We start from the raw sequence: 27,467 nt of genomic DNA, 5'->3' as shown, positions 1-27,467 counted from the left end.
CATCTCTGTCTCCCAGTGCTCCAACCTCCCTTCTGCCTACATCCATCTCCACATCCCAGCTCTATTACCTCCCCCACCATCTTCACAACCCACTTCTTTAAATAAGTCTATCTCTCTCAGTTTTGATCCACATGGGCCTGTGCTTGAGCTTTGAAGAAGACGGTTCCTCTCGTTTTTTCTTGATTGAAATGGATGTAGAGAAAAGCACATTGTGGTGCTGAAGAAGCAGTCGATTTGTTGATGAAGTTGCGTGCAGCATGATATCCTGATGATCCTTGCTCTTGTTTCTGTTCTGCACAAACGTTCTGCTTTCTGTCAGTTTAGTCTTTCCGTCTTAACTGTTGCCACGTTTTCATGTTGCTGTGTGATTGATTGTTTTGTTCATGGAGTACGAAACGTTCCCAGACCTTTTATATTAACTTTGAAAGTCATTTTCAAGGAAGCAGTGATGCATTGTTGGTAATGATGACACCATGATCAAAGAAATATTTAAGCAGGTAGAAGTACAGTGTTTTTGTCAAGGACTTGTGGTTGTTAAAGGACACACACCAGCTGTTGTGAGGACTGAGTCTGCGACATCTTGCTTGCAGGACAATCATTGTCCTCCCCTGCTGCCCCACACATGGTCTGCACCCCCTTTTAATTCTCTCCCTCTCTTTTTCAATAAACTTTAAAGGGAGTTGTTCTGTCTAGCTGTCAGAATACCCTCTGTTTGAAGTGCCTCCATAAACATTACGCAACAATGTCTGTAAGCGATCAGTGACTGTACTGTACTGTGTTTTCTAGCTTGTCTGGGCCTGTTTGTCCCATTTTGTGTCTGTACAGGCCTCTTCAGCTCCCATGTTTACTCACGGGTCCACACGCCACACCTTGACAGTTCTGCTCAGACCACTGCAGTTTAAGAATTTTATGTTTGTGTGATGATGCGTGAAGCTAATTAGGGATGTCACAAGCTGATGTGCAGGGACTGCATCCAACATCTGTGTCTTAAACCCAGATCCCTTTGAAAAATGCTTTATCAGTTGGTCCAGGTATGGCAGCTTTCCAGCATCCAGCTCCATCGGTTATGATATCAGCAGTACGCATCAGTGACTAATGCTGGCAGAACCGCATTGGGGTTTACAAAAGTTACTTTGCATGTTTTTCAGATATGCAAAATACACCTGACACATTCCTAAGATGAATCACAAATTGTGTGAAGTGTCATTGTTCAGAACTGCAGTCGAACTTATGAACGTACATCATTTTGTTGTTATCTTGAAAACAATAGCTCATAACAACACTTACACCATACGGTGTACAATACAGTTACAGTAGTGATGTCTACCCATTAAAAAATATTAAATATTAATATAAACATTTAATATTTTAAATGTATTGAAACATGCATACTGCAAGTAAAGTATCTTTATTTTGCAGGCCTGTCTTCAAGAATAAATTATCTACAGAGATAGGATAAGTATGACAGGCTATTAAAGTGATACAGGGATTTTTATTCAAATTCATTCCTTGCTTTGTTTTTCTAAGTCAAGGGCAAATGCAATGAAACAGAGACTTATGTTAAGAAGTATGCATAATTCATTGATATTCCAATGTCAAAAGGTCTCATATTGCAACTCTGTATGTTGTTTGAGTGTAAAAGATCTAACTGCAGCTCCTCTACAGCAGAACTCCTCTTTGTATCCCAGTGGAGCTGTGAGCTTTATGCTTTGGCAGGCCTCCTCTGCCTCGCTCTGCTATTGCAGTTATGTATAATAGGGCATATCTCAGCCCACTACAAATAAGCCTCCTTATATTTGCCTTTTCCATTTGCTGAGTTGTAATCTGATACAGCTGAGGCCTTTGGCAGTTATTCCTCTGAACTGTCGAGCTGTCACATGATGCTGGCAGACAGAGCACTGTTTCTGACTCTGTGTGAGTCCCATGTTTTACAAAATAATCCCATGCACCGCTGTCTGCCCATTGACCAACAGTCCCTACTACTTCAACCCCTGCAAATCCTCTTGTACAACATCTCCCAATCCCTAGGATAACATTCGGCTTCATAACTAGATCAGGACCGGTACGTGCGTAAGTCGTATTTATTCAGAGACTGGTGACATTTGGGGTTTAGGTGTCATCAGATGCATTCATAGGAGAAGCCATGAGTTTGCTGTGACTCAGCTCCTCAAAGCCTTCTTTTCATCTGGGATGGGAGGAATAATGGCCGAGGTGTGTTTGGCTTTGGTCGCAACGTGTTTGGACCTGATGGAATAGAAAATGACAACAGCTCCAGTTGCCTTCTAAAAAAAGAAAGACATTTATGATACCCATGTGTGTCAGATCATTGTTCTCATCTTTGAGAGGTAGGTGTGTATATGTTTACTTGAGAGTGCAGCAGTGTTTTTTCCCCTTAAAGCTCATTCTGAAACCTAGAATTTACTCCACGTACACAGGCAGTGTTGACTGGGCCGGGCCATCGTTGGGGTCAAGCTTGCAGTTTTACTCAGAACTGCAACAGGAACAGTTTTCACAAGGATTTTGGTAAAATAAGAGGAAGAGGCATCTTAACTTTACATTGCATGCTATTCGTGCTGAATAGATGTCTCATGATTTTCTAAATTCTCCGTTTTCGATTTGACTTCAGATGTTAAGGTCACAATTTTTATTTTTTCAGCACGGATGGCTATGCCATTGTGAGACTGGAATCTGGATTTGTAAAGATCAAGAGGTCACAGCTTTTATGCCCCGACAACTATCATTTACAGATTGTTGTTTACAACAACAGTTTGCCTTTATCCCGCTGTTTTTTTATCAGGTTAGGTAAGCTCAGATAATATTCACCAAAAATAAAGATTCCAGATTTGAACAAAAAATACAATTCAACAGTAAACAACAAAAGATAGAAATTAAGTTTGAGTTTCTGTCCAGAGTAAACCATCTTCCCAAGAAACTCAATAAAGGATCTCTGAAACATCTGTGATGCTGGTGGAGATTACCTTCATACCAGCCAGTTCTTTATCTTTGTGCACACAGGATACTTGTCTGGAAAGGCAGTTGCAGGCTGTCGGTAAGCTAGTTGCGTCATGGTGTTTTTGAATTTTTTTTTCAACTTTTTCTTCGACTGCGCATCAGATGTGCACAAGTCTGCTCTCGGGGGTGGGATGGGGGTGGGTATATAACACACACCTTTTAATTCAGTGATCAACTTGAAAGGTAATTTCGATAGATATTTCCATTTAGACTCAAAATAGTGACACCCCTAGTGCTGAATGATGCAATTTTTTTTAATGCCAGGCTTTTAGCTGATCCAGATCCTGCTGATCCAGATCCTGCTGATCCACATCTGCTAAATTGATTTAGCAGATGCTGCCAAGTTCACATCAGCCTATGTCACACAGCATGTTGTAACTGATAGTAACCGCCAGATATTGTTAAAAAAAGAAGTAATAAAGTGCTTGGGATATATAATAAACCTGTTGGTGTAAGAAATTGCAGTGCAGTAAATCTGGCAACACGATATTATTACGTCAACCTGCAAGGGTTCCTTTACAACGTTTTTAACATTGTAAGTGTAGAAGTGTAACTGATATGATGTAAGTCTTGGCTTGAAACTTGAAATTAGACGACACAAAAGCTCAAATTACATTTTATTTAATATTACTTGCATACCGACACTTATTTTTGCAGTATGGAAGAATTCATTGCCCTGAAATTGTTTAAATTTAAACTTGCAAGTTAAGACATAACATGCTGGTATTGTGTTAGCGTGATGACGCACATCTGCACTGAGATGATCTGAGTTTTTCTGGTGTTCTACACTTTAACCTAATTAAGGCAGACTATTATGTTTGTTCACATGCAAATGTACTTTCAGTATTCTTCTCGAGGCTTCTTGTAATTGAAGAACTGGTTCTGCCTTTATGTCACTTTATTTATTGCTGCGTGTTAGCAGGGAACTGTACTCTTACTTTTCATTTCCCCATAACAAATGAGTTTGATGTCATCGTCATCTACTCCCCGTCATCAAAGGAGAGGGAAACATTTCTATTTCTTTTTCTTTTTATCTTTCTCTCGTTCAGTTTTCTCTTTCTGCTGACATTCTTCATCCGTCACCATCAGCACTCAATGCTATCTTCCTTTAGTCACCTCGTTCTCATTGCATATCTGGCTTTCTAACTTTTGGCCTCACCACTCTCTGTTGGCCTCTGTATAATCAGCCACCCCCTCAGTACCAGTGTAATGACACATGAGCTTTGCTTCAGGCTCAGACATCATCCACTCATATAGTCTACTAGACGCCTCCCCACCCACTCCCCTCAGGAGCGCCGGGGACGAACGTTTCCTCCTCACACTCCCCATTTCATCCTCTGATTGGCTGAGGCGAGAACTCCTAGTGACCCCTGGGAGTGATGTCAGCTCATCTCCATGGCTGTGGTTTGTTTTTGTGTCATCCAGGGGGACAGCCTGGGACGTGTCACTGTTTGAGTGGACCAAAGCTCCTCTTGGCTGAGCTTCTATCGATACTGGTGAGAACAAAGCCAAGTTTAAGGCTGCGTTAACAGAGATTAAGAGGTTTGAGTGTTGGTCTGGCTTCATCTGGGAGTTTCTGAACACATGGACACAGCTGTGCTGTTACTATCTGCTGCATGGTTCGTGGCTCACATCCAACAAAGGGTGGGCTTTAATAATGATGACATGAATGTAACTCGGTATGGGTCTTACAGTGTTGACTTTAGTCTGCAACCAATGATTATTGTCATTATTGATCAATCTGAGCATCCACACTGCATATTGGCAAGTAAAAATCAAAATTTATATCACTTAGTCCCTTATTTCTGCTAAAAGTTTGTGGCAAGACTCGTAGACGACGATGGTTTCCTTCCCCTTTTGTGCCCGGAATCCAACTAGTCTTTCATGCCTCAATTATATAATTCTTTTGTCCCTCCTTGGCAATGTTGTTATTCGTCGATGCTTTGCAGAGCTATTATCTTTGTACTGATTCCTGCACAGTGTAAACTTTAGTGCTGATTACTGAGAACTTCTAAACAAAAAGTTCAACTTTCTTGCAAAGAAACAACTGTGAAAAAGTGACCAGACTCCTTTTCTTTGTCCAATTCCCCCTCTTCATTTCATTGATTATGGACTGGACCACATACTGATGGTATTCCAAGACATTCTTAAACCCGGAGTTACTTTTTCTGGATGAAGTTTAGGGTGATTTGCAGCTATTTTTGGATACTTTATCCTTCAAGTGACTGTTTAATATCAAATTGATCGAGAAGTAATAATACACCAGGAACAATGGTCATTTTTGTTTGACCTAGCCAGAAGAAAAAAACAAGGAACATGGAGCACTCAGGAGAAGCATTCAAGCCTGTTTCCTTGGAATTTGATATGATCATTTTGCACGATTTTAAGTGGTAAGCTTTTTTTAAAAATAACATCAATGCGTAAAACAAGTCAAGTCACTGTGGAAAGGAGGAGGAAGTGGCTTTGGTCAAACCCGTTCTTTAGAGCTCCTTGATGTTTTGGCTGTAAGACTTCCACCTCTGACAGACAGGATATCCTCCTGTCACATTCTGCCAGAAACCAGATGAGAGTAACCACAAGATTGCCTCCTGATAGCACTCAATCATTGTGCACTGAGGAGTGCCTCAAGTGACAGTGTGTTGTTATATGATATCGCCATCAAAAAGAAACTAAAATTCCTGGTGCTTGTTCGTCACTGGTTGAATTTGCAGACAGACAGGAATGATTGCATTGAAACAGCTTAAGGTCAGGTAGAGAACATTCCAGTGCCCTGACATGCAAATCTTTGGCTGACCGTCCAGAATTTCTTGTCCTGTGTTTTAATCTCCTCAGGGGTTTTGCTAGATCAATCATCTGCATGTTTCTTAGCAACACCAACATTTTTTTAATTGACACAATCACAAAGGGGAAGTTTTAGATGGCATAAAAATGAACTTGTGAATGCGGCACAGAATCCTCTGAATGCGGAGGTTGTGACAGCCTTTCAGCTGCTGATCCTGATGGCTTCGCTTTGTTCAGGCTCAACAGATTGTTCATCTGATCTGAGTCAGCTGCCTGTGGAGTCTCCTGCACCTGTCTGACACTCTAGTTTCTGCTTTACCCACCCCGCGGCATCTGACATTGTCTTGCCGTCAGATCTGGACCTTGTCTTTTGTAGAAGTTGGTTTTGTTAACCTGATAGATACAGAGCTGTTGAGTTTTTTATAATTTTCCTTGAGTCCATCAGTGTCCTCCGATCCTCCTCCTCAATAGATTGAACCTGTGAAGAAATATACAATTGCACGACTGGAAAATCATAGGCACTTTCACTCACACAGCTCCTATTGTAGCAATGTAATTTACACTGATTTTCATTGTTTAAATGGGATAAAAATAATATGCCATGGGACCTTTTCACCGAGTCAAGATGACACGGATATACACGATTACAGTGAGATTTATGCTACATGACATGATTATCCACAACCTGATACAGCTGTCATATAAATGCAAATTGAGTGACGCTATCGAAGCTGAAGTATCAACACAATTTCTCATTGTTCAGTTTCTCGCTGCTCTTCCAGAGTATCAATAACCAGCGACACTGGCAATCTGATACGCACAGTCTCTGAAGTGAGAGAGCAGGTTATTGTGTTGCAGCGTGTGTCCCCTCTCAGGTCTCTTTCAAAAGCCAGACTGCAGTTACACCCATGCACGGTGCGCAAAAGACCACACACAGGCAAGTTACATGCAGAAAATGTCACATGCACAAACACACACACTTGATTCTACACAAGTATAAAGCTTGTTGTGCGGACAGGTCATTCTCAGTGTTGTACGCTGTGTTAGCTGCCTGCTACAGGAGAGGTCAGAGGAGTGTGTGTAGTTTAAGGATTGATGAGATGTGGAAACACCACTATGCTCTTAAGAAGAGTTTCAGAGGGGAGTCTTGTCACGTCAGCCATGCACAGGTATGTCTGAACCTTAACGTTAACGTGCATCATCTGTTATTCTAAGTTTGTGTTTGTTGTGGTGCCATCGAACTCTTCTGTTATGTATCCAGCTCTGTCTAGAGTTTATGCTACAGTCATGTTTTCATATACACACTTATGCTCTCTAGGGATGTCCTTAACGGAGTTAATGGATCAGGATCGGTTCAGATCCAGGCTCTTTGTGATGGGCTGACGCTGCAATGCCTGATCCCTTTCTCGTCCTCGTTTGCTTGGAGTTTGCCTGCTGTGTGCCCGATTCTGCTGCTACAGCTGTGTTGGGAGTGACTTGTGGATGAACTGTAAAGTGCCAAAAATAAACAAACAGTGGTTTTAAACTATGACAGCTGGCAGGTAGGGACTGATGCGGGCAGAGATGCTTAAAAACAAATAAAGCAACTTGTTTTTTATTGAGGCAACATTTTGCGGGTGTAGTACATCTTTGTTTATTGAGGGCTGTAAATGAAATTCTCTTCATTTTGATTCTCCAGTCAGTGCCCTGTGTCGGTCCCCAATGTTGTACATTGCATGATATGTGATCAAATAAAGATCTTTGTCTTCTTCCTCTGCTTTTAAGTCTCCATTATAGTCCAAATGAATGACTAACCTCACCATATCCCCATTATTGTTGGTAGCTAGTCGGAGGAAAGCTGAAACGATCCAGTTGTCTCTGTGAGAGTGGTTCCAACAATGAAACCATTTGGAAAATGCTGAGGGGGAGATAGTTGTTTCCACTTTAAATTCCAACTGAAATCGCAGTAAGTCATCTCCTTTTGTAGTCTGAAATGTTTTTTTTTTAATACTGAGAGGAAGAATAAAAGGTCATCGGGGACATATCAGAAACGATCCTTTTCGTCTCAGTCCGCTCGAGGCTTGTGTCTGTGTCTACGTTTGATTGACAGCAGCTGACAGAGAGCCGGAGTGTTGGTGTTGTGCCATAGGGAACAACAGACAGAGTATACAAACTCGCTCTGTCGTCCACGTGATATAGGTAGACGGTCTCTTCGCAGTTGGCAGATGAAGATGATTCCGCCTCCAGAAAATCCATCGAGTATCACACACATGCCTAATTAATACCACTGAAGTCTACTCATGTCACTCCTGTCTGTTCTGTGCTGAAGGCTTTGCCAAAGTGGGTCACTTGTGGAAGATCTAGTTTCTGATGCACCTGAACCAGTCATCTCTGACTCAACCTCTGATTTTTATCTCTGTCTTCCTGTCTTTCTTGTTTCTCTTCTTCCAGGTTTTGTCTTTATTGTCATCTCTTTATCTGCGTTCCTCTCTATGCCCCTCACCTCTTGTGGTTTCCTCCACGCTGGTGAAAGACATCGAGCAAGAATAAAGCTTTGTTTCCTCAGATGTGTTGGTCTAGTTCTGTCAGTAATCTTGCGACGAGAGGGGATATGTTTTCTTTTCCTCGGCTGTCGTGCTTCGTCGCTCACCTCTCAAAGACTTTTGTCATGAAAGGACATGTTCTCTTAGTCGAACCTGGAAATACAAAACCCAAATTGATTTCGAGTGTCTGGCAGTTATCTTGAGGTTGGGGAGCGGCCAAAACCTTATTGATGGATCATCAAGAGACAGTCCTCAAATCAGAGTCCCTCCGCTCTTCCCTGCTAATCATTTGTTGAAGCTCTCTCTCCAGCTTTCAGTTGAGAAGTTTTTGTTCCACTGTATTAATCTGCAGCCTTGTTGCGGCATTAATCGACTCAGGCACTAGTGGACTGTTGCCAAGTTTAGTTCTTTGCCTTTTTGAAAAGCCGTCTTAAGAGTTTCTGGACCTTTCCCCCCCTCACTCTGACTTGATTTCAATCCTCCTCCTCGTCGTGGAAGGATCAAAAACAGTAGGGCCAGGGGCGAACATTGGCAGGCTGACAGCTGGTGTAACTGTAGACGCCACTCCGACGTGTGTCTTCAATTTTCCTGCCCATTTTCTCGAAGACTGACCCTTTAGGAGAAACCAAACTCAACAGTTATTTCCGGCATTTTCTCGGAGACTCTTTGCATTGCAAAACAGGGACTCTTAAAAGTATTTTCTGACTTCAAGTAAACTTTGATTTTGTGTTGTAAGGGCTGGATTTGTTTTGTATCGTTAAAGAGGACAATTCAAAGGACTTTCTTTTGCACAGAGGAATAAATTATCTATGATTATGTAGAAAAGCGAAACATTGTCTCCTTTCATCAACTTATGTCTGATTTCTAAAAAGTCTAATTAAGTCCCCCTTAGTTTCCTATTATTGGACAGATTTTTGACAGCTGGCTTATTGTATGCAGAATTTTGCCAAATACTATTTTTCACTGACATACTACTAATGTTTGAGTTGAGCACCAGACGGGCTGAGGGATTATTACATATGACAGTATAACTACTGCGACCTGTAGACTATTTGACAACCAATTAAGAAGTTTAATACAGTTGTCCAGGGCCACGTGCCATTTCTTTTGACATTTTCAGGCTCTGTGGAGGTTTTCAAATGTTTTGATGTCTGTCCACATGTTTTATGACGTCACTATCCCCAAAAAATGCTTGAACAAAACCCCTCAGTTTGAGATGCATTCGAATGTTGATTTAGAGTTTGAATGCCATTGCCATGAATGATGCTTCGAGGCTTCGATCTGTTCTGCTCAGCCCTGCAGTTATCTGATCTGAACAACTTGTCGGTCCTGATACAGTAAACTTCTCACCTGCCGCTCCAATCAGATTAAAAAGAGCATCACGTTTTTGCAACCCCAGTAACAATGACCCTGTTATGCTTTAAGCCGCGGGCAAAGAACACTTAGCGCTGCGACAATGAGTCAGAGGTGGTTTCGGCTGAAGTGTTTCGTCCTCTAATGGAATGAAAATGACATTTTGCTCTAATAAGAAGGGCCCTCATTTGTGAACATTACGTGATTAGATTATCGTTAGGCTCTTTATGGAAGTATCAAACATAGCCCAAATATTTCAGCACAAGTTCCTCCTTTAAATACGTTGCACAGTTCCAGTCTGAATTACCGGGCCAACGCTGATGAATCAAGAAAGACATTTAGAAGTCCCATGGCCATGATGTAACTTTTAGACATTACTTGCAGCTGCACACAGAGTCAGCAGCAGTGTCAGAAAAACCTCGTCAAAAGTTTACCAGCAGCCACAAGTTGCTATGTGAGCTGCTTTATATCTGTCTCAACTTCTCTGGCACTAATTGGCACGAGGCTTGTATGCATCACTGTCAGTGTGGTTTAGTAACTATACTTTCACTTCCTGGTGGCACTTGGTGATAGTATAATAGGGACCTTAATGCTTTCCGGCAGAGAAGTTGACTCCATTAGGGCTGCCAGTACTGCATAATCGATTAGTTGTTTGGTCTATAAAATGTCTTCTTTTTGTCCACAACTCAAAGATATTGAGTTAACGGTCATAGATGAGTAAATAAACCAGAAAATATTCACATTTAGGAAGCTTGAATCAGAGTTTTTGACTTTCCTCAGAACAATTTATCAATTGTCAAAATAGTTGGCACTAGAATAATGTATGTATAATGAATGCCAAAATCATCTTTATAATATAGCATGGACCAAAATAGTTTAAATGTTATAAAATAAAAGACAATGTGATTCTCTCTCAGTCCTCTCTGCTCTTATCTCTTTGCTAACTGGTGTCGGGTGAGAAAACATAATGCTCCCAGCCTCCCCCTCCGATTCCATTGATTTTTTAGCATCAGCCAGTTAACATATAACCTGCGTGAAGGTCGCCGTTGCGATAAGCTAGAAAACAATGTGTTCAACTGTTGATCCTAAATGTCTCCGCTCTGCTTCGCCTACTAAGCTGCTTATTGAGGGGGCTCAATGCAAATGAATTGATAAAAGTACACGTATGCGATTGTGTGCTTCTATGACACAGGTACGGAAGATGACCTTTGTGATTTTTCTGCCTTTTATGGCTAGGAAGTGGTTTCTATCCATGTGTCTTGTATTTATGGAAACAAAAATGTAAAAGAGATGGATATTTTACGAGCAGATTAAAGTTTGACGTCCACCAGCAGCCTCTAAGAAGTCCTGTTACTGTGATGGAATCCAGTTTTAGTGTAACGTGGAAGAAGAAAAGAGGGTTGTGTTTGTTTGGAGGCAGAACTGCAGGCTCATGAATGTACCTTCTCTCTCCTTCTTTCTCCTTCTCCTGGGAACCACGTTGCCGTTTTAACTTTCCAGCCCCGCAGACTACATCTCTCCATCCTCTCCATCCTCTCCATCCTCTCTCTTCCTCTCAGGCCGCACTTCTGTTTCACTGCACAGGAAGGTGGAAGTTAAAGACACGAGGCCGCTACGTGATCGTTTCATTATTCATCATGTTAATCAAGCTACGGGCTACATCCTCCTGCTTTTGTCCCTTTGCACCACGTGCGAGATCCTCATGTTCTTTTGCATTTTGCGCAGGTTATTATGGTTTGATTCTCTCTCATGAATTGAGTGATTTATATGTCGAGGAGCTCTGCACTCTGTGGCTCTCTCATAATGAAGCAAAGGCTCTCTTGTTTTGTTCCATTCGAAGCTTAATGTGCCGCATAAAGTCTGCTGATTAATCGTACCTGACTTGGTGTAATTCTGACTATTTTTAGAGCGCCGTATGTTAAGTTGTCAAGCGGTTGCCTGTTATGATCAGATACAAGGCTTTTCTGTGAATGGCGACATTGTTCTGTGTGCGGCTCGATGCCATTAAGGTGCTCGCGTTTGCCAGTGTTTCTCTCTGGTTTCCGTCTCGGTTTTCTTTTCCCCCCTCCATTATTCTGAGACAGTTATTCTGAGACAACGGCTGCAAGATAAGTGGAGTTCAACAGTTGAATGGTAGGACACAAGGGTGCAACAAGGAGAGATTAAAGGATGGAGCGGTAAAGCCTCGAGCATTGACTTTGATGCAATGGTTGCAATGATTGGAGTGGTGCAAGTTGTATGAAACAGACGAACAAGGAACATGATGTACCTGTAGATCTGTGAAGTCACTGGATTTGTCATGATGGTTTTGTAAGTGATCACTTTACACTCATTGTTATGTCATTAAAATGTTTTGTTGCAATTGTTGTAATGTTTTAAAAAGAGCTTGGTCCAGCGCTTCTTGTGTATTGCCAGAAGCAAGAGCTGCAGTGATCCAGTTGATCGAAAGAAAAATGCAACTGTTTTATCAATCGATTACTTGTTTCAGTCATTATTCAAGCAGAAATGTTGAATATTGGCTGGTTTCAGCTTCTTAAATGAAGGGCTTTTGGTTTTCGACTGTTTGTTGGACGAAAGAAGACGACCCTTTGAGCTCTGGGAATTTTCTTTTTCAATTTATGGACTTTATGAAAATACTCGTTAGTTGAACCCTACCAGAAGTATTTTCCGAGCTAATGTTTTGAAAGCGGACCTGACTAACTGTAAACTGTGGTGGTCTTCTGGTAGCCTGGAACATAACTGTGTGGGGATATTAAGTCTGCTTTAAAAACCTCAACTATTGCCAGTATAAATTGGTAAAACACAGACATGGAGACGAGGACACAAGCAGAAAGGATGAAATTGAAAGAAGAAGGGAGCACAAAGCAAGTTCTTGGGCTCTTGGGTTGTTAAGCAGCCTCCTCTGTCCTCACTGGCTGTTTTTGTGCCCTCATTGAAACCTCTCGCCTCTCCCTCCCGTCCAGACTGAATATTTATAACTGAGGACCATAGCCTTTTGCCCCACGCATATACACACAACCCAGCACAGCAGGTTTTGGCCAGTTGTTAATTCTACATAGTAGATGGCCAGCCGTGAGTCTGGCAGCAGTCCAGAACCCTTGAATTCCACTTGGCACTTACATGAGGAGGAATGTTTGGCACTTGAATTGGGCAGGACTGTCGGTGCTACGCAGTCAGACAAGAGTGATGTAAATGCAGACATAGATGGTATGTAAACGACCCTCGACCGTATTTGCTGACCTCGATGTTGCCAGTTGTGTTTACATGAGTGTCTGTTTTCATAAAACTGTCACCGACATGACGCCAGAAAAACACGCATTATCATTCTTAGACTTGGGCTCAGTATGTAAGCATTATTTTTCCCGTTGTTTTATTTCTATTTTAATACTAGTAGACTAGTATCCTATTATATTTCTTTAGTATAGTATATTTATATTAAATAGATAGATTAAATATATTTAATTAGATTTAATAGCTTAAGCTTGTCTTAAAATGAATTAATTGTCCCACAAGAAGTTATAGTGACAATGCATACAAACACACAAACACATATTCATGTCAACAAGTTTCTGCCCTCACATATAATAGTTTAGATTTTGTCTCTAGCGATCAATATATTGATAAGTGTGAGGTCTTAAAATGGTAACATAATCCAATGTGACAGTGGACATTGGTTACCAACAGTCCTGTTAGCGCTGGTGCTTAACTTGATACAAATCAAATCAATTTTAATTAATTGAGTTTTGATTTTCAAGTTGACTAGAAAGAAAGAAACTGACAACCCGCACAAGTATTCTGAGACCATATACAGTACATACACTCGCACACGTGTACCAATAAACACTAACAGAGTGGTTGTAGCTCCTTGTCACCACGCCACACTGACGCATCTGTCTCTGTACAGACATCTGTCTGTGGTCTTACATGCATCACCGAGCACTTGAATGGCATATTCCAATTTCCGCCTCTCTTCTCACTGGTGTCATTTACACTTCAATGAAAGGGTCTTTTGTTTCTTACTTCAACCTTGCTTTGACCCTGCAGTGGAGGTCACGTGCAGCGTGTAGCCCTGCCGTGGTTGTGCACACATCCGAACATCACAGGAGATTGAAAGGGGGATTTGTCGAGCTTGATAAGCAGAGCAGAGAGATGTTTGTCTGCTAGATAAAGGCATGTTGTAACATTTGCAGAAGTCTGTTCTCTGTTTGAAAAGGTGGCAAACTGATTACTCATACGGACATTTTTGAAAAAGGGTTTTAATTTTGCAGCTCTTTTTAAGACGTTCTCTAAGCCTTGAGGAAACAAGTAGCAGTTAACCTGTATTTATTCAGGGAGGGTTCCCTTCAAAAACAACCTTTTTTTCCAGGAACCAGCCTGAATATTTTCACAGTCTCACCTGAGCTGCCCAACAACAACAGTCCTCTATTGAGGAGTACAAAGACAGCAGTTGGGTATTTAGTTCGTTTTCAGATGTCGGGGTAAGATCAGATCTAATGCTGACATGAATGCAAACATACTTTCATGAAAACAGTCATTTTAACTTGAAGTGCAGCATTTGTAATACTTTCGTAACCCAATTCAATTTTCCTGCCCACCCTGGGAATTCAAATACAGGATGTTTTTTAGTTACAGTACCAGTCCTCTGGATCTCCACACAGCCAAAACATAAAGTTAATTGTCAGTTTCATTCCACAGGGGATTAGATGGTACAATAAAGAGATTATAAGGATGACATAAACTGTATTTTAGGTTTTTTTTTTTACAGATTTAACGCTGCTTTTATCTTTCTGTGGAAAACATTTTAACATTGTTATGCGTTTATGGTTTTGTTCTGTCATCTTGTGGGTATTTGAACCTTTTGTTTGGTAATTAGCGAAGGTGGAACTATATAGTCACATGACTTGGACTCAAATCAATTTGATGACTTCAGTTTTAAAATGGCATTGACTGACTTAAGGCTGATGCCTAAAAGCAGCATCTCACACAGAACCCTCTAGGAAGTCAGGCACTTTCAAAAATACTGGGCAGGTGATTGGAGGAACCATCTTTACTGTCTGTCTATCACTGGCTAACTTTAACCAACCAGATCAACAGCAGGCGAGCGCTACCGCCAGTGGAGCCAGCTGTTAAATCAAACTTACCAGAGTTGGTCGAGATAAGAGCAAACGCATCTTTTCCATCAAGAAAACCTTCACATTAATATAAATAATCTCTCAAATCCAGCTGCAATGACTTGTTTGGAAACAGAAAACACAAAGTTTAACCATTACTACCTGTTAGTTACGGGGAAAATACTGCATACTATAATACTGTTATGTAAATTGGATGAACCAACCCTATTAAATTGAAAAGGTATCTGTAAAGGAATGCACACACACGCCCACACACAGTCTTGACATCTAGTGACAATAAGCCTACTGTATGTCGTTAATCCATTGCTCATTGGTGTTTCCTGCTGTGAAGATAAAGCATGCGTTGGCACAGATTGCATTGTGTCATTGTTGATGTCTTAATTCTAGCAGCTTCCACCATCTCATTGCCTTTAAGTGACTTCTCTTAGCCTCCATCTGGCCTTGGTTTAAAATAAAACCCCTCCCTTCTCTAAATCCTAAATCTACAATCGCTTAATAATTCTTTCAGATCTTCTGTGTTTCTTCTGCCCCATCCATTCTAACCAAACTGAGGAGGAGGAGGAGAGAAGTCTGCAGCAGAATGCATTTTTTAGTGATGGGTGGCACTCTGGAGATTACAAAACGGTGTCACACTAAGCTTCCAAACTACTTTACACAAGAAATGCTTTTTGATCTGCCGTGAACCTGCATCAGTGCAGCACCGCAGGCATGTAGCGAGCTGGATAGATATGCAGAGGATTCCCAGTGAGGATTCTCTGCGGTGTTTGGGATATGAAACAAGCCCTAATGTGTGTCAAGTGTAGGACAGCATTCTATTAAAGTTTTATAAGAACGGCGAGAGGGAGGGAAAGGATGATAGGGCTGAAGAAGACTAGAAAGAATGGGATAAAATTGATTGGAAATGAATCAGAAAAGCACAAACAAGGGTGAAAAGGCCGTGTAGCACCAGCCTGGATCTGACAGAAGGTTGCTGCTTAAGACCACAAAGACATTTTATCTTTGTGGTGCTTTCGTGCAGAAGAAACGGCAAATAGAGTGTAAAGATTTGACCGGACTAAACATGTATGAACTGGAGTCGTACAGCTTCAGGATAAGCACATGTTTACTAGCCAAGCTGAGAAATGTTCATCTGGGTCCTGGCCAATTTATGCAATGACTCCACCTATTAAATTAGCTTTGGAGTCATTCTGAACTTGATGGTGCATCATGCTGCAGTACATGTTGGTGTTCCCTCTCTGTGTAGGGTCTGTTCTGTTCAGGTCAACCTCATTTTGAATTGGGTCTGAATTTCTTTAGATTTATTTGAACCAGGACTAAGTGTCATCAGCTCCCTTTTAGATTGCTGGACTTCAGGTTCAGGTTGGTTGTCTGCTAGCCTGGTTTCGCCAGACTAATTCACAAATGTATATTCTTCTTCTATTTCCAAAATAATAAAATAATGCCTCTGGATAGCCCAACCTACCTATATTTGATCAACATTGCCTAGTTTGGTAGATAAATCTGAATTTATATCTACAGCCAATCAGAGCAGCAGAATGTTGCTTTTCAAATCTCCACCAGCGACACTCTTAGTCATATCAAACCATCGTATCAAAATCTGTCTGAATGGGAGGATGGCCAGACGAGTCTGCCAGGGCAAATGATGCATGAGCTTGCACATGTGTCTGGTTTCTAGGCTAGTTTTCTTGGAATGTGGCAGGAGACGCTCATGTTGGTTGTTTAAAAAGACTTCGAGAAAAGACATTTTGACATACAACCACCTGAGAAGTTCGACACCTCTAAGGTCATTAATAGTTAGCACCTCCAAAAACTGATGCTATGAAAGAAAACACAATCATTGGATGTTATAAATGTTTTTTTTACCACCTTTTGAATGGACATGTGGTCCCTTGCAATGAAACCAGTTCCATAAAGATAAAGATGGCCTCATTTATTAGACATCATTAGACAGCTCGTCGTCTGCATCTTCATCCTGTGCATCGCTCCATCGATAGCTTCTATCACTCTGGCAAAACCGTCCTTCATCATCATCTGAGACAGTGTACCAACTGGAGGAAGATGATGAAGAGGTGGAGGAAGATGATGAAGAAGAGTTGGAGACTTCATCTTCAGACAGCTCGATTAAACCCCCAAAGCAGATCAGGAAGAAACTGTTGTCGGAGCTCAGCTCGGAATCGTTCGACGTGATGGAAGAAATTAGTGAGGGCACGTCTTCAGTGTCCTGACAGTCGTCACTGAGATCCAGCTCTGAGACCAGACTGCTGAGGTAACTGAGTGACCTAGCCTGACGCCAAGTGTACTGTTGAAAAAGATATTTTTTCCTCCATTAACTTCAGGTTTTGTAACTTATTGAGAGAAGTTAATTAATTAATAATGGATTAGCTGAAAGAATATTTTGGTAGATTAATCAGTTGAAATAATCATTAGTTTCCCTACCTCCATGTCTATCAGCGCATTGTTGTTGTAGATGCGTTGAAAGCTCAATAGATTGTTGTACAGGAGGAGCATCTGCAGCACGTAACTGAACTCCTCTTCATCTGTTTCACCATCATACAACCTATGGTCAGCCTCGTAGTCGTTCTCATCTGACAGGAAGTCCGAGTCTGAGTCTTCCACAGACATTTTTGCTCTGACCCTGCTGTACTCGTGAGGGCAGCTGTGTCAGAATCAGTGTTGCCACAATAAATTAAACCTGTTTATTTTGCTGGGCAACCGTTTAGTGCTTTGATTTGAAAAGGCTTGTTTGAGGTCTGAACTGCTTTGGTGTTCTCTGCAAGGTTGGATTGTAGATCAGGATTTTTGATTGATTGTTTCTCTGAACTGAAGGTTGACATGCCCTCAAACTTCAGATTTTTTAGCAAACCGGCATTTTTGTTTCTCTTATTTTTCGAAGCAACCGTCTTACAAAAGAAGAATCTCAGAAACTGCAATGATGATCTTCTCCTCCACACAACTATTATTACGCAGCTGAAGACAAAACCTCCTGGCCCACCACTGCATCACTACCAATGCTATTATTTTACAACTAAACTACAGTTAAACTTATGATATATGACATATGATAACATCATTATAGATAATGCACATGGTGTGATAACTGTCAGTTTCAGTACCAGGGTATACGGCTGCCACACTCCAATTTGCAAATAAATGAATTACAGATTGATATTTTTTAGTTATTAAGTTTTCACTAACTCACAGTCCAGTCCAAACATACTATTATTGTCCGCAATCATCTGGGCTTTTCCTTAATCTGATCTTTATTCCATGTTTTGAATACAAACACTGAATGATTGCGCCCAATCAAGTAAAGTTTTGCTTGGTAAAACCAGGAAATGTAACTTTTATAAGATTTAATGAGGGCTATTATAGAATTCATTATTGTCCAATAACACTGGGGCATAACTTGTAATGGTGGGCATGGACCTCTTCATGGATCCTCTTCCTTTTTATGGTGCTGTTGAAGAGCAGCGAGCACCTCGGGAACATTTGGCTCTCTCTAACGTAGTGCTGGGCTTTCCCCGCAGCCGGCGTGTTGGCCTTGGCCTCCTTCCAGGTCTGTCGGCCCGATGAGGGGCCACAGCAGGCGATGCTGTCTTTGATCTCACTCCAGATCTGTCCTTAGATTTTGATGGGATACTTCAGATAAGGGCCTGCCAGATTAACGTCATGGGAATCTCAATCAGGCGCCCCGAGGGAGCAGGCGAGAGTGAGGATCTAAAGTTAAGAAGCTTGTTATCTTATTTTTCAAATATCACATGAGACATTAAAGGTGATGGTGTCATCTTGAGTGGAGGTACCTGCATCTGAGCTCTCTTGTGTATGTGTGTGTGTGTGTGTGTGTGTTTCCGTATCTAGCGTGCTATAACCTTGTTTACTATGTGACTGGTCTCCTGTCTTCAGTTTGGCACCATGGCATTTACTGTGAGCTATTTTTACCAGATGAACTTGGCCCCCACAGATTGGCACACTAACACACACACATACACACACAACATTTTACACACCCTTTGATGTGGCCTGCCCCGCCTGGTCCCAACAGTTGGATACATACATATAAAGTTGATATAGGCAGCAACCACACATAATAACCCACACAGACACACACATAAACACTGTCATAACATCACTTATTCAAATCTAAACTTAGGTGGGGCTCGGGTTGAAGAAAGCTTGTGGTCTCCAGTGTGGGATCCTCACGTGTTGATTGTGTATATGATGTGTGAGGCTCCATTCAGATATTTCAGGCCCCATGTGACTCACACTGCATGTGATGTGTGTTTATTATAGTGAATCATTTTTAATGTATTGTTATGATTAACTTGTGAACAATCTGCCCTCACTCTATCCCTCTCATCTACCCTTCTACCTCTCCCTGCAACTGGTTGGTGCAATGTCTTATAGGTACCACGTCGGTATTGATAGTTTCAGTAGGATGCATAATTGATGGCAAGGCAAACTTTCAAAGCAATTCTCAAGAAAGGTTGTTGATTTTTGAGAGACACATCATGCATTCACACTGGGCTTGGAAGCTTTTGACCTAAGAGATGGAGACTTGGATACATGGACCATGCATTCAGATCAGATTAAGCCTCAGGTTGCCTCCCTGCGATTAATTGTTGTAAATTTGGTGGTGAGAAATGGCTGAGAGAGGCAGAAGAGCTTAACTTGGCACTTTAATATTTGCTTATTTATCATAACCCATATAGTCCTATGGTCAATTTTATATTGAACAATTAAATTGCACATTGCAGATTTTCCTCATATCATTCAGGCCTAGTTTGGGCACATTTTTACATTTGCAAAAGTATATAAAATGCACTTTTTAAAAATCTTTTTTTGTGGAAAAAACACAACATTTGGTGAATTTTTTGTAATTTTAAGAGGTCAGATCCTGAGGCAGGTGACTTAATCTGGTGTTTCATGGAATTTCTTGGTGTTTTTTTTGCCATAGACCAACTCATTTATGTTGGTTTTTGGGAGCTGTCTCAATTAACTTGAAACAGAAATCTGAAATGTGTTTTGGCTGAAATGGGTTAACGTGAACAGTGAAAACGGTTGACATGCTGACCTCCTTTTCTTCTTAAACAGCTACTTTGGAAACAAGAAAATGACGGACGGCAGCAACTTTAACACAAGCGCACACACACACAGACCTGCAGTAATTAGTTTGCATTGCTTTGTTGACAGATGCAGATCTAGTGGACGTTGGCTACTTCCTGCATTTCTGTGTCAGATAAGACTTCTACAGCACAGCTCTGATCCGGAGAGTAAACAGCTGGTTTATTTTTAACCTACATCCGCTTTAAGTTAGATTCAGTCTTGTGAAAAACATACTACCTACGGTTGATGACACAGAGGCTTTCTGTCCATGTTTGTTTACCTGCTCTGATCTGCAAGAGTTTGTCACCTGTGTGATATACAAGAGCCTATTCGTTGGTGTGTTGTGATGCCATTAGAGTCCAGATTGTTTCCCTGTATAACAATAAAGAAAACACATTTAAAATGACAAACCTCTGGTCTTTTTTTCACAGTGGGATACAGGTCCGTGTGTCTTCTGTGTTTGTGTGTAAATTCAGATCTTCACACTGAGCTCCGTCAGCTGAAATCCACAGGGTCTCTGCATCGAGGGGGTGGGTGGGTGACACAAAGTGACACAAGCTGTCACAGTCCATGACATCTGTCACTGCAGGATGACAGTCTGTTTGTAGCTGACATCAAACGATATGTAGAAAATACTAATGTGAGCTTTCTTCTTTTCTTCTTTTGTTGTGACGTCCTCTCATCATTGTGGCTCCTCCACTCAACCTGTAATTTTAAAAAGACTTAAATCTTTCTCTGTAGATTTCTAACTTAAGATACAATCTGAGGGATTTGTACATTTACAAATCTTTTCCTTTATTTATTTATTTATAGGACTTGTTGCACTGGGCTCGCTTGAGATCACATGTCAAAAACTTACATTAACTAGCAAAATAAGAAGTCGGAGAACATTAAATAGAAGTTTATGGAAAGGAACAATGAAATTACTGCTTTTTGTTGCTTATTAACAGATTTTGTCTTTCTTTCTACATTCTTCTGTACCTGTGTGTCTCCCTCCACCTCTCTTTATCCTTTGATCATTTCTTTCATGTCTCCATTTCTCCCTCTGAAGCCTTTTATCAAGTGTTATTCTTCCAGTTAAGTGTTATTATCCCTCTATAATGTGTCTGGTGCCCTTTTGCAGTGAGCTGCGTGCGCTACAGTGAACTGGAACCGTACAAGTGGGTAATGAGGCTGTAACCCTCGGGGCTGCTGTGTGCAGGTTGAGCCCAAACAGTCACGTCTTGACTCATAACTTTGTCAGGTGACGCCTGCACAATTAAAGTACCTTCATATTCACAAAGGCACTGTATTTATTCTGTCTTTGGCTTGCAGTGAAGTGAACTCCCATCTCCGACTGTGTATACTATGATGAAATAGATATCTTTTTATTTACCTTCTCAATTTAGAATTATTGGTCATATTGCTTTGAGCTATGTTTTTGTACGAATACCGACACATAGTTAACCACTTGAAGTTTTTTCTTGCTCTTGTTTTGATTCACATCCCTCCTCACCCCTATCCTGCTCTTTCCGTCTTTATCTCCCCACTTCTGCTAATCTACTGTGACCTTTGCGTGCGTTTTTTCATGTGAAAACAGTAGTCAAGAAATTGGGCTCAATTACAGTGGCCATGGTTGGGATTCCCCTCGCGGGGCCCCGATGATTGTGTGCTACCCTGCTTGAAGAGCCACAACGACAAAATGAATGTCACACTTAAGTGCCTGTTTGAAGCTTTTACAGGCAGACTTTAGTTGGAGTTAAGCTTTTATTTATGCATCATTTTCTTGTCAGTGCTGCTCGTCAAATTGCTCTGCAACCCTTTAATCAATTCTCATACTTTTTTTTCTTAGTTTTTCAAAAACTTCAAGCTGCACAAATATCTACATTGTTGATTTGACTCACATCATCTTAAGTTCAGTCGTACAGTGTCAACAATTTCTGCTGATAAAATCTTCAACGTTCTTAAAAATGAGTCATATAAGTTTAATCCTAATGCGTCCAAAATGGCTTTACACGTCTTTCTTTCCTCTGTTTTCCAGGATGCCAGCTACTGGCTGCAGGTTCACCGGTTGGAGCACGGCGACGGCGGCATCCTCGACCTGGATGATGTACTCTGCGACGTGGCCGACGACAAAGACAGGGTGAGTGAGAATATGAACCATGCAGAAAGCTAAGCAGAAGCTTTGGTGGTTATTTCCTGCTGTCCTCTTGTGAAAGGCTGCTTGTTAATGTTGAAAGCATTAGTGATGTGTGTTCAACGTATATTTCTTTCTTCACAAAGACTCCCGATTGGTCGGCCTCAGGAATGAAGTTTTTGTGTTTGGCTAAAGCAAATATTCGTACATTCATATTTACTGATCAGTATTTGCGTGTTGGGAGAAATCATTTGTCAGTTTCATGGTGAAAAAACAAAGAAGAGTTTCATTCAAGCAGGGTTTCCTGTCCCGTCAGACAAGAGAGTTTCTTGTGTACTGGAGCAGCCCTTATCACAGTTTCTCAGCTTTGATTAATAGCACAGTATACCATGTCTTTGATCTGTGAAGGCCTTTATGTGTTTACATTAGACATGCATATCTAATCTTAAAAAGTAGGTCTAGGTCGGTGTGCTTTGCTTTAATGATACAAAACACTGACTCTGGCACCAGCAGCTGCTTCTCTTCTCAATCTCAATCATTGTGGAGCTGAGTGCGTGAACAAGAGCCTCATTTCTGTCGCCACCGTGAGCCTAAAATGGATGTCGAAGCACGTATCGATACTTGTGCCCACTCCACCGCTCATTAGACCTGTCAGTGAGAAGAAGAGGTGCAGCTGAACTGATTGTGTCACAGTGGTGAGGTCCCTGTATACAACACAGCAGCTCATCACACATAACTATTTATAGTGGCCATACAATTAATTAATCACGTGTACCTGCTAAATCATAATCACTGTGATATCTCAGGCATCATTATCTTCTATGAAGAAGAAAAGAATAAAACCATCTCTTATTAATGATTTTTTTAATTCAGTCTATGGCCTAAACAACCAATGTTTGACTATGAGTTTTTAGGTCTGTGCAAAATGTGCTTTTGCGTTGCTCGTGAAAGTTGACTTCGGCCCTTGAACTTGGCCAGTGTCAAAAGCCTGACAATCATCCCGCCTCAGGGCCCGGTTCATCCATCCATCGCCTCTGGTGCAGTTTAAGAGAGGAAACGCTCATTGTGACTGACAGCCCCGGAGGTCACAGGGTCACATTCTCTACTGTTGTTCAATATTTCAGTAGATTCCTCTGAAACACTGAAAGGTGTCAAAGCATATGCAGGATTTCTGCATTGGAAAAATCAATACTGTGATGGACTGCATTTATAATTGAAGGTGACAGGTTGGATTTGTTGGGAAATTTGCTTTGTTTTTGAATGTGTAGGCTGCAACGAATGATGATGTTTTAATTGTCGATTAATTTGTCGCTTATAGTCTTGATTAATTTTGCAGCCCTAAAGTTTGCAGGAAAAGAAAGACAGTGACTTTCACCATGCTCATTTCTTTATGCAAATCAAAAGAGAAAACAAGTATTATGTTAAGAGACGCATCCTGTCTGGACTGGTTCTTTCTGAAACGGTAGCACTTGAATGCCTCTCCACTCCTCTCAACCACCATGTTTACAGTAATTATACAGTACTTCTTCTGTGCAGTTGATTTGACAGTGTTTGCCTGATGACAGAAAAATAGATTCAGACGATAATTCCCTGTGAGTTTATCCTGGTGAAAGTAGAACTCAGCTGCCGGACAGAAATCTTTCTACTTTTTCTTTTCAGAGGTGAGGAGCGTAACGTTTGTTTTCTCACAGGGCACACAAGTTTTGGCAAGACTTTCGAGGCCCTACTGTGAAATACAACTCAAGCAAAACTTAAATGTAACAGAGAATTTCAAGTTCAAGTGTGTGAGAAATATTTCACCTCTGCCCTCTGAGGTGCAGCGTCGAGCTGAAAGGTATTTTAACGCTGTTGGTGGCGAGCGCTTTCTCTTCTGCAACTATGTCAGCGTCATGTTTATAGGCCTCCAGGTGTGAGTGTGAGTCTGTGTGTGTGTATGTCAGTGTGTACCCTCTTGACGAGCTGTCATCATGCTATCTCTTAACATCCCTCCATCTTTCCGTTCCACTCGCTCCTTCGTCCCTACAGGCGTTTTCCACAGGAGAGAATGTGTACATTTCATACATGACAACCCTTCAGCCGCGCTCACACACACCTGCACCACTCTCACTGCCTTGACAACAACATCCATTGGGGATCGGTTTATGTTTTGGTTCTCTGCACCTTTAATGTAAAAATCAACACTAAGCGAGACAGCGTGCAGGAGCTCTTCACTTTTATTTTAAGTTTTGCTTCCCCATGATGCTCTCAACACAGTCGGGCAGTGCAGAGATATATTTTCAGTGTTTAGACTTGGTTAGGTCGGCAAATATCTAATCAAAGAACCAAAAAAAACACTCAGAGTGCCATCCTCTGCCCGCTGAAGCCACACAGATAAAAATCATTAACAGCATAACGGTTGGAGGCAGTGTGATGTTGGCGCTGTATCAACTACATCACACTTTTTTGTTCAGCGATTATAATCTCATCTTCGTCTGATTCATCTTGGCACATTGTGAAGTTAATGTGGAATTGAAAATGTACTCAAAGGCAGAATGTGTGGTAATGACTTTCATTTGAGTCGGGGTTATGTTATCTGCCATGTTGCCAGCAGCTATTCAGGTAATGTACAGCTCGCTGGTGCTCTGCCAAGCACAGCGTAAAAGGAATGCAACATGAAGCTGGTGTGGGTCTGTCAGCGGAGGAAAAATGGAGTGTATGTCTCTGGTGCTCTATTTATTTTGCTAAAAATAAAACATTAAAATGTGGTTCTCAGAGTCTTTGCAGTTAGAGCCCTGATTTGAGATGATCTCAACTAATGAGTGCTGTTTTAAGTGCACTTATCATACACTTTGTCCCCTCGCTATCACTTACCACTAAGGAGTGACGAAGTTGCAGTCAGCACCGTAAAGTTTTTGCCCTTGCTAAGTCGCTGTTTCTCTTCGACTGCTCCTCGGCTGAATAAATACTGAAAGAGGATCATTGGTTCGGCCTCAGTCCACTGCGATGAGGAAGCTGTGGCAGTGAAGCTGACTGATGGGCAGCAAACTGACTCCTCTTTAAATCCCACTGTATAACTCAGGACTGAGTGTTTGCACTCCGGTCGAGCCAGGAGAGCACACAGTGGAAAGTGGGGCTCCGAGCCACAGTTCATGGCCTCTGCTGGCCCACATCCCTGTGCTGTGTGCGTGTGTGCGTGTGTGCGTGTGTGCGTGTGTGCGTGTGTGCGTGTGTGTGTGTGTGTGTGTGTGTGTGTGTGTGTGTGTGTGTGTGTGTGAGAGAATCCCAGTGTGAGTTCTCTGTTTGTATCTGCTCAGAGCACAGCTGTGTGGCTGTGTCTGAGTGTGTGTGTGTGTGTGTGTGTGTGGCTGTGTGTGTGTGTGTGTGTGTGTGTGTGTGTGTGTGTGTGTGTGTGTCATGGATGTGCGTTTGGTTTCTGACCTCTGACCTCGATGTTGTTTGGTGATGTTAAGCGCAGCTGCTGTTGTGGGGAAAATTAAATTAAGCCAGGCTTTTCTGTCATTGTGTCCAGAAATATCAATCAGATTAATGTGATTATGTTAAAACACCACTGCTTGGTATGTGTGTGTGTGTCAAAAGGAAGAAGAGAGGGGGAGATAAGTGGACAAAATAACACAACTGCTGTACATGACAGCTGTTTGACGTCTTGCTTTCTTGTTGGTTTCCCTCCGTCTCAGCTTGTGTGTGTGTGTGTGTGTGTGTGTGTGTGTGTGTGTGTGTGTGTGTGTGTGTGTGTGTGTGTGTGTGTGTGTGTGTGTGTGTGTGTGTGTGTGTGTGTGTGTGTGTGTGTGTGTGTGTGTTCTGTGTTTCCCAAATGCTGTGTTGTTACTGTGATATACACTCAACTCAATTCAGACTAATGATGATTTTCATTCTTGATAAATGCAGATTCTTTTCTCGATTAATTGTTAAGTCTATAAAATGCTGGTCACAATTTCCCAGAGCCCAAAGTGACGTCTTCAGATTGCTTAATTTGTCTGAATTAATTTGTCTAAAAGCCAAAGATGCTTCATTTGCTATCATAAAAGACGAAGTAAAGCATCAAATCCTGACATTTAAGAAGCTGGAACCAGCTAGTGTTTGACACGTGCTCAAAAAAACGATTATCAAAATAGCTGGCGATGAATCTTTTCTCGATTGTTGCAGCTCTAAACCCAATCCAGTGTGTTCTTATTTATGAATTCATAAAGTAAATCTGAAACTGATAATGTAGACTTAACAAAACATGTGCAGTGTCATTATATTGTAGAACTTTTTGGCTTTGGTAGTCCTGAAATGAATAATCTTTTGACAAATATTATTCTTGAGTCTTGAAAATCTCCTGCAGCCCAGTCATTTTATTAGGTGTCCCTCAAGTGTTTCAAATTGTCCACGCAATAACAAGTAAAGCCCGATGATAATTGCCTTATTTTATGTGTTGTCTGGTATCTGCGGATATTTTTTAAAGAGATAATAATGCAGAATAAAATGTTGGGGGTAATTTATACGTATTAAATTCTCATTCTCACCGTTAAAGTGCAGTGTTTGATAACCACATTTGAGGGATCACTGCAAAAAATGGCGGCTGTATCGATATTGGAGTTTTTCACTTCCTCATAGCGGTGTTGGCATTGGCCCCAGAATTCAAGAATCAGTCGGGCTCTAATATCAAGAGATCTGGTTTTCATATGTCATGGGTGGAAGACGCTGGATTACTGTAGATGGAGGTCTAAAACGGACAGAATCATAGACTTGGCCAGAGAAAAGAGGGAAAGATGAAGCGTGTGTGAGAGTGTGAGTGACTCCATGTGGCCCACTAAACATGACTGGTGGTCTCCTGGCAGCTGTGACTCATCTCTGCCATTCCACAGGAGCTTTTTAAAGACTGGAAGGAATGGCTGGCCCATCACACAAGGACACTTTTATTAGCTTACACTGGAATGAAACACGCAGCGCTGCATGTAGCGCTCGTCCCGGGACTACAAGTAATATACTGTACACTTTCAGTGCTTTTCGTTGGGTGTGTGTTTTTTTTTTTCTTCTTCTTCTGTTAGAATGAAGTTAAGTGTAAAAGTATGATCAGTATCCTCATGCCAGGAAAAAATAGCGGCTTGCCCTCGGACTTTACAGAATGTTTTTCCAGATGCCATCTTTCCATCCGCTCATCATCCTTCCTTCCACTTCTTACTCTTTTTCCACCTCTCACACTCAGTGAGCAGGCCGCCTCTCAGCCACGAGCTTATCTGTGACCTTTAAAGAACTCAGTCGCTCGTAGGGAATCAACTTTCTGGCAGCCTGATCTGTGTTCATTCAGTCGATGGTCGTCATGCTGAGGCCATGGAAAATACTTGTTTCTGATTGGCTGGCAGGTGTCTGGAAAATCTCTGATGCCATCGTAGGATCTTTATAAATTAACAGATTTAAATCCTTACTTATGTTTTCACATTGGTGTACACATACTTCAGTAAAGGA

General features: G+C 41.5%; 1 protein-coding gene across 4 annotated transcripts in view; it reads left to right on the top strand.

Moving 5' to 3' along the window:
• Nucleotides 1-27,467, top strand: part of pard3ab (par-3 family cell polarity regulator alpha, b) — a 246,778-nt gene that overhangs the window by 18,750 nt on the left and 200,561 nt on the right. For all 4 annotated transcript variants that reach the window (XM_073491060.1, XM_073491059.1, XM_073491058.1 and 1 more), the window contains exon 2: nucleotides 21,924-22,025. In XM_073491060.1, the coding sequence (XP_073347161.1) occupies nucleotides 21,924-22,025 (102 nt within the window). The remainder of the gene's footprint in view (nucleotides 1-21,923; nucleotides 22,026-27,467) is intronic.

This window comes from Pagrus major, chromosome 21 (assembly GCF_040436345.1).
Source record: "Pagrus major chromosome 21, Pma_NU_1.0".
NCBI classification, from domain to species: Eukaryota; Metazoa; Chordata; class Actinopteri; order Spariformes; family Sparidae; genus Pagrus; species Pagrus major.
The sequence above is the reverse complement of the archived record's forward strand: the minus strand, read 5'-3'. Positions and strand labels throughout refer to the sequence as shown.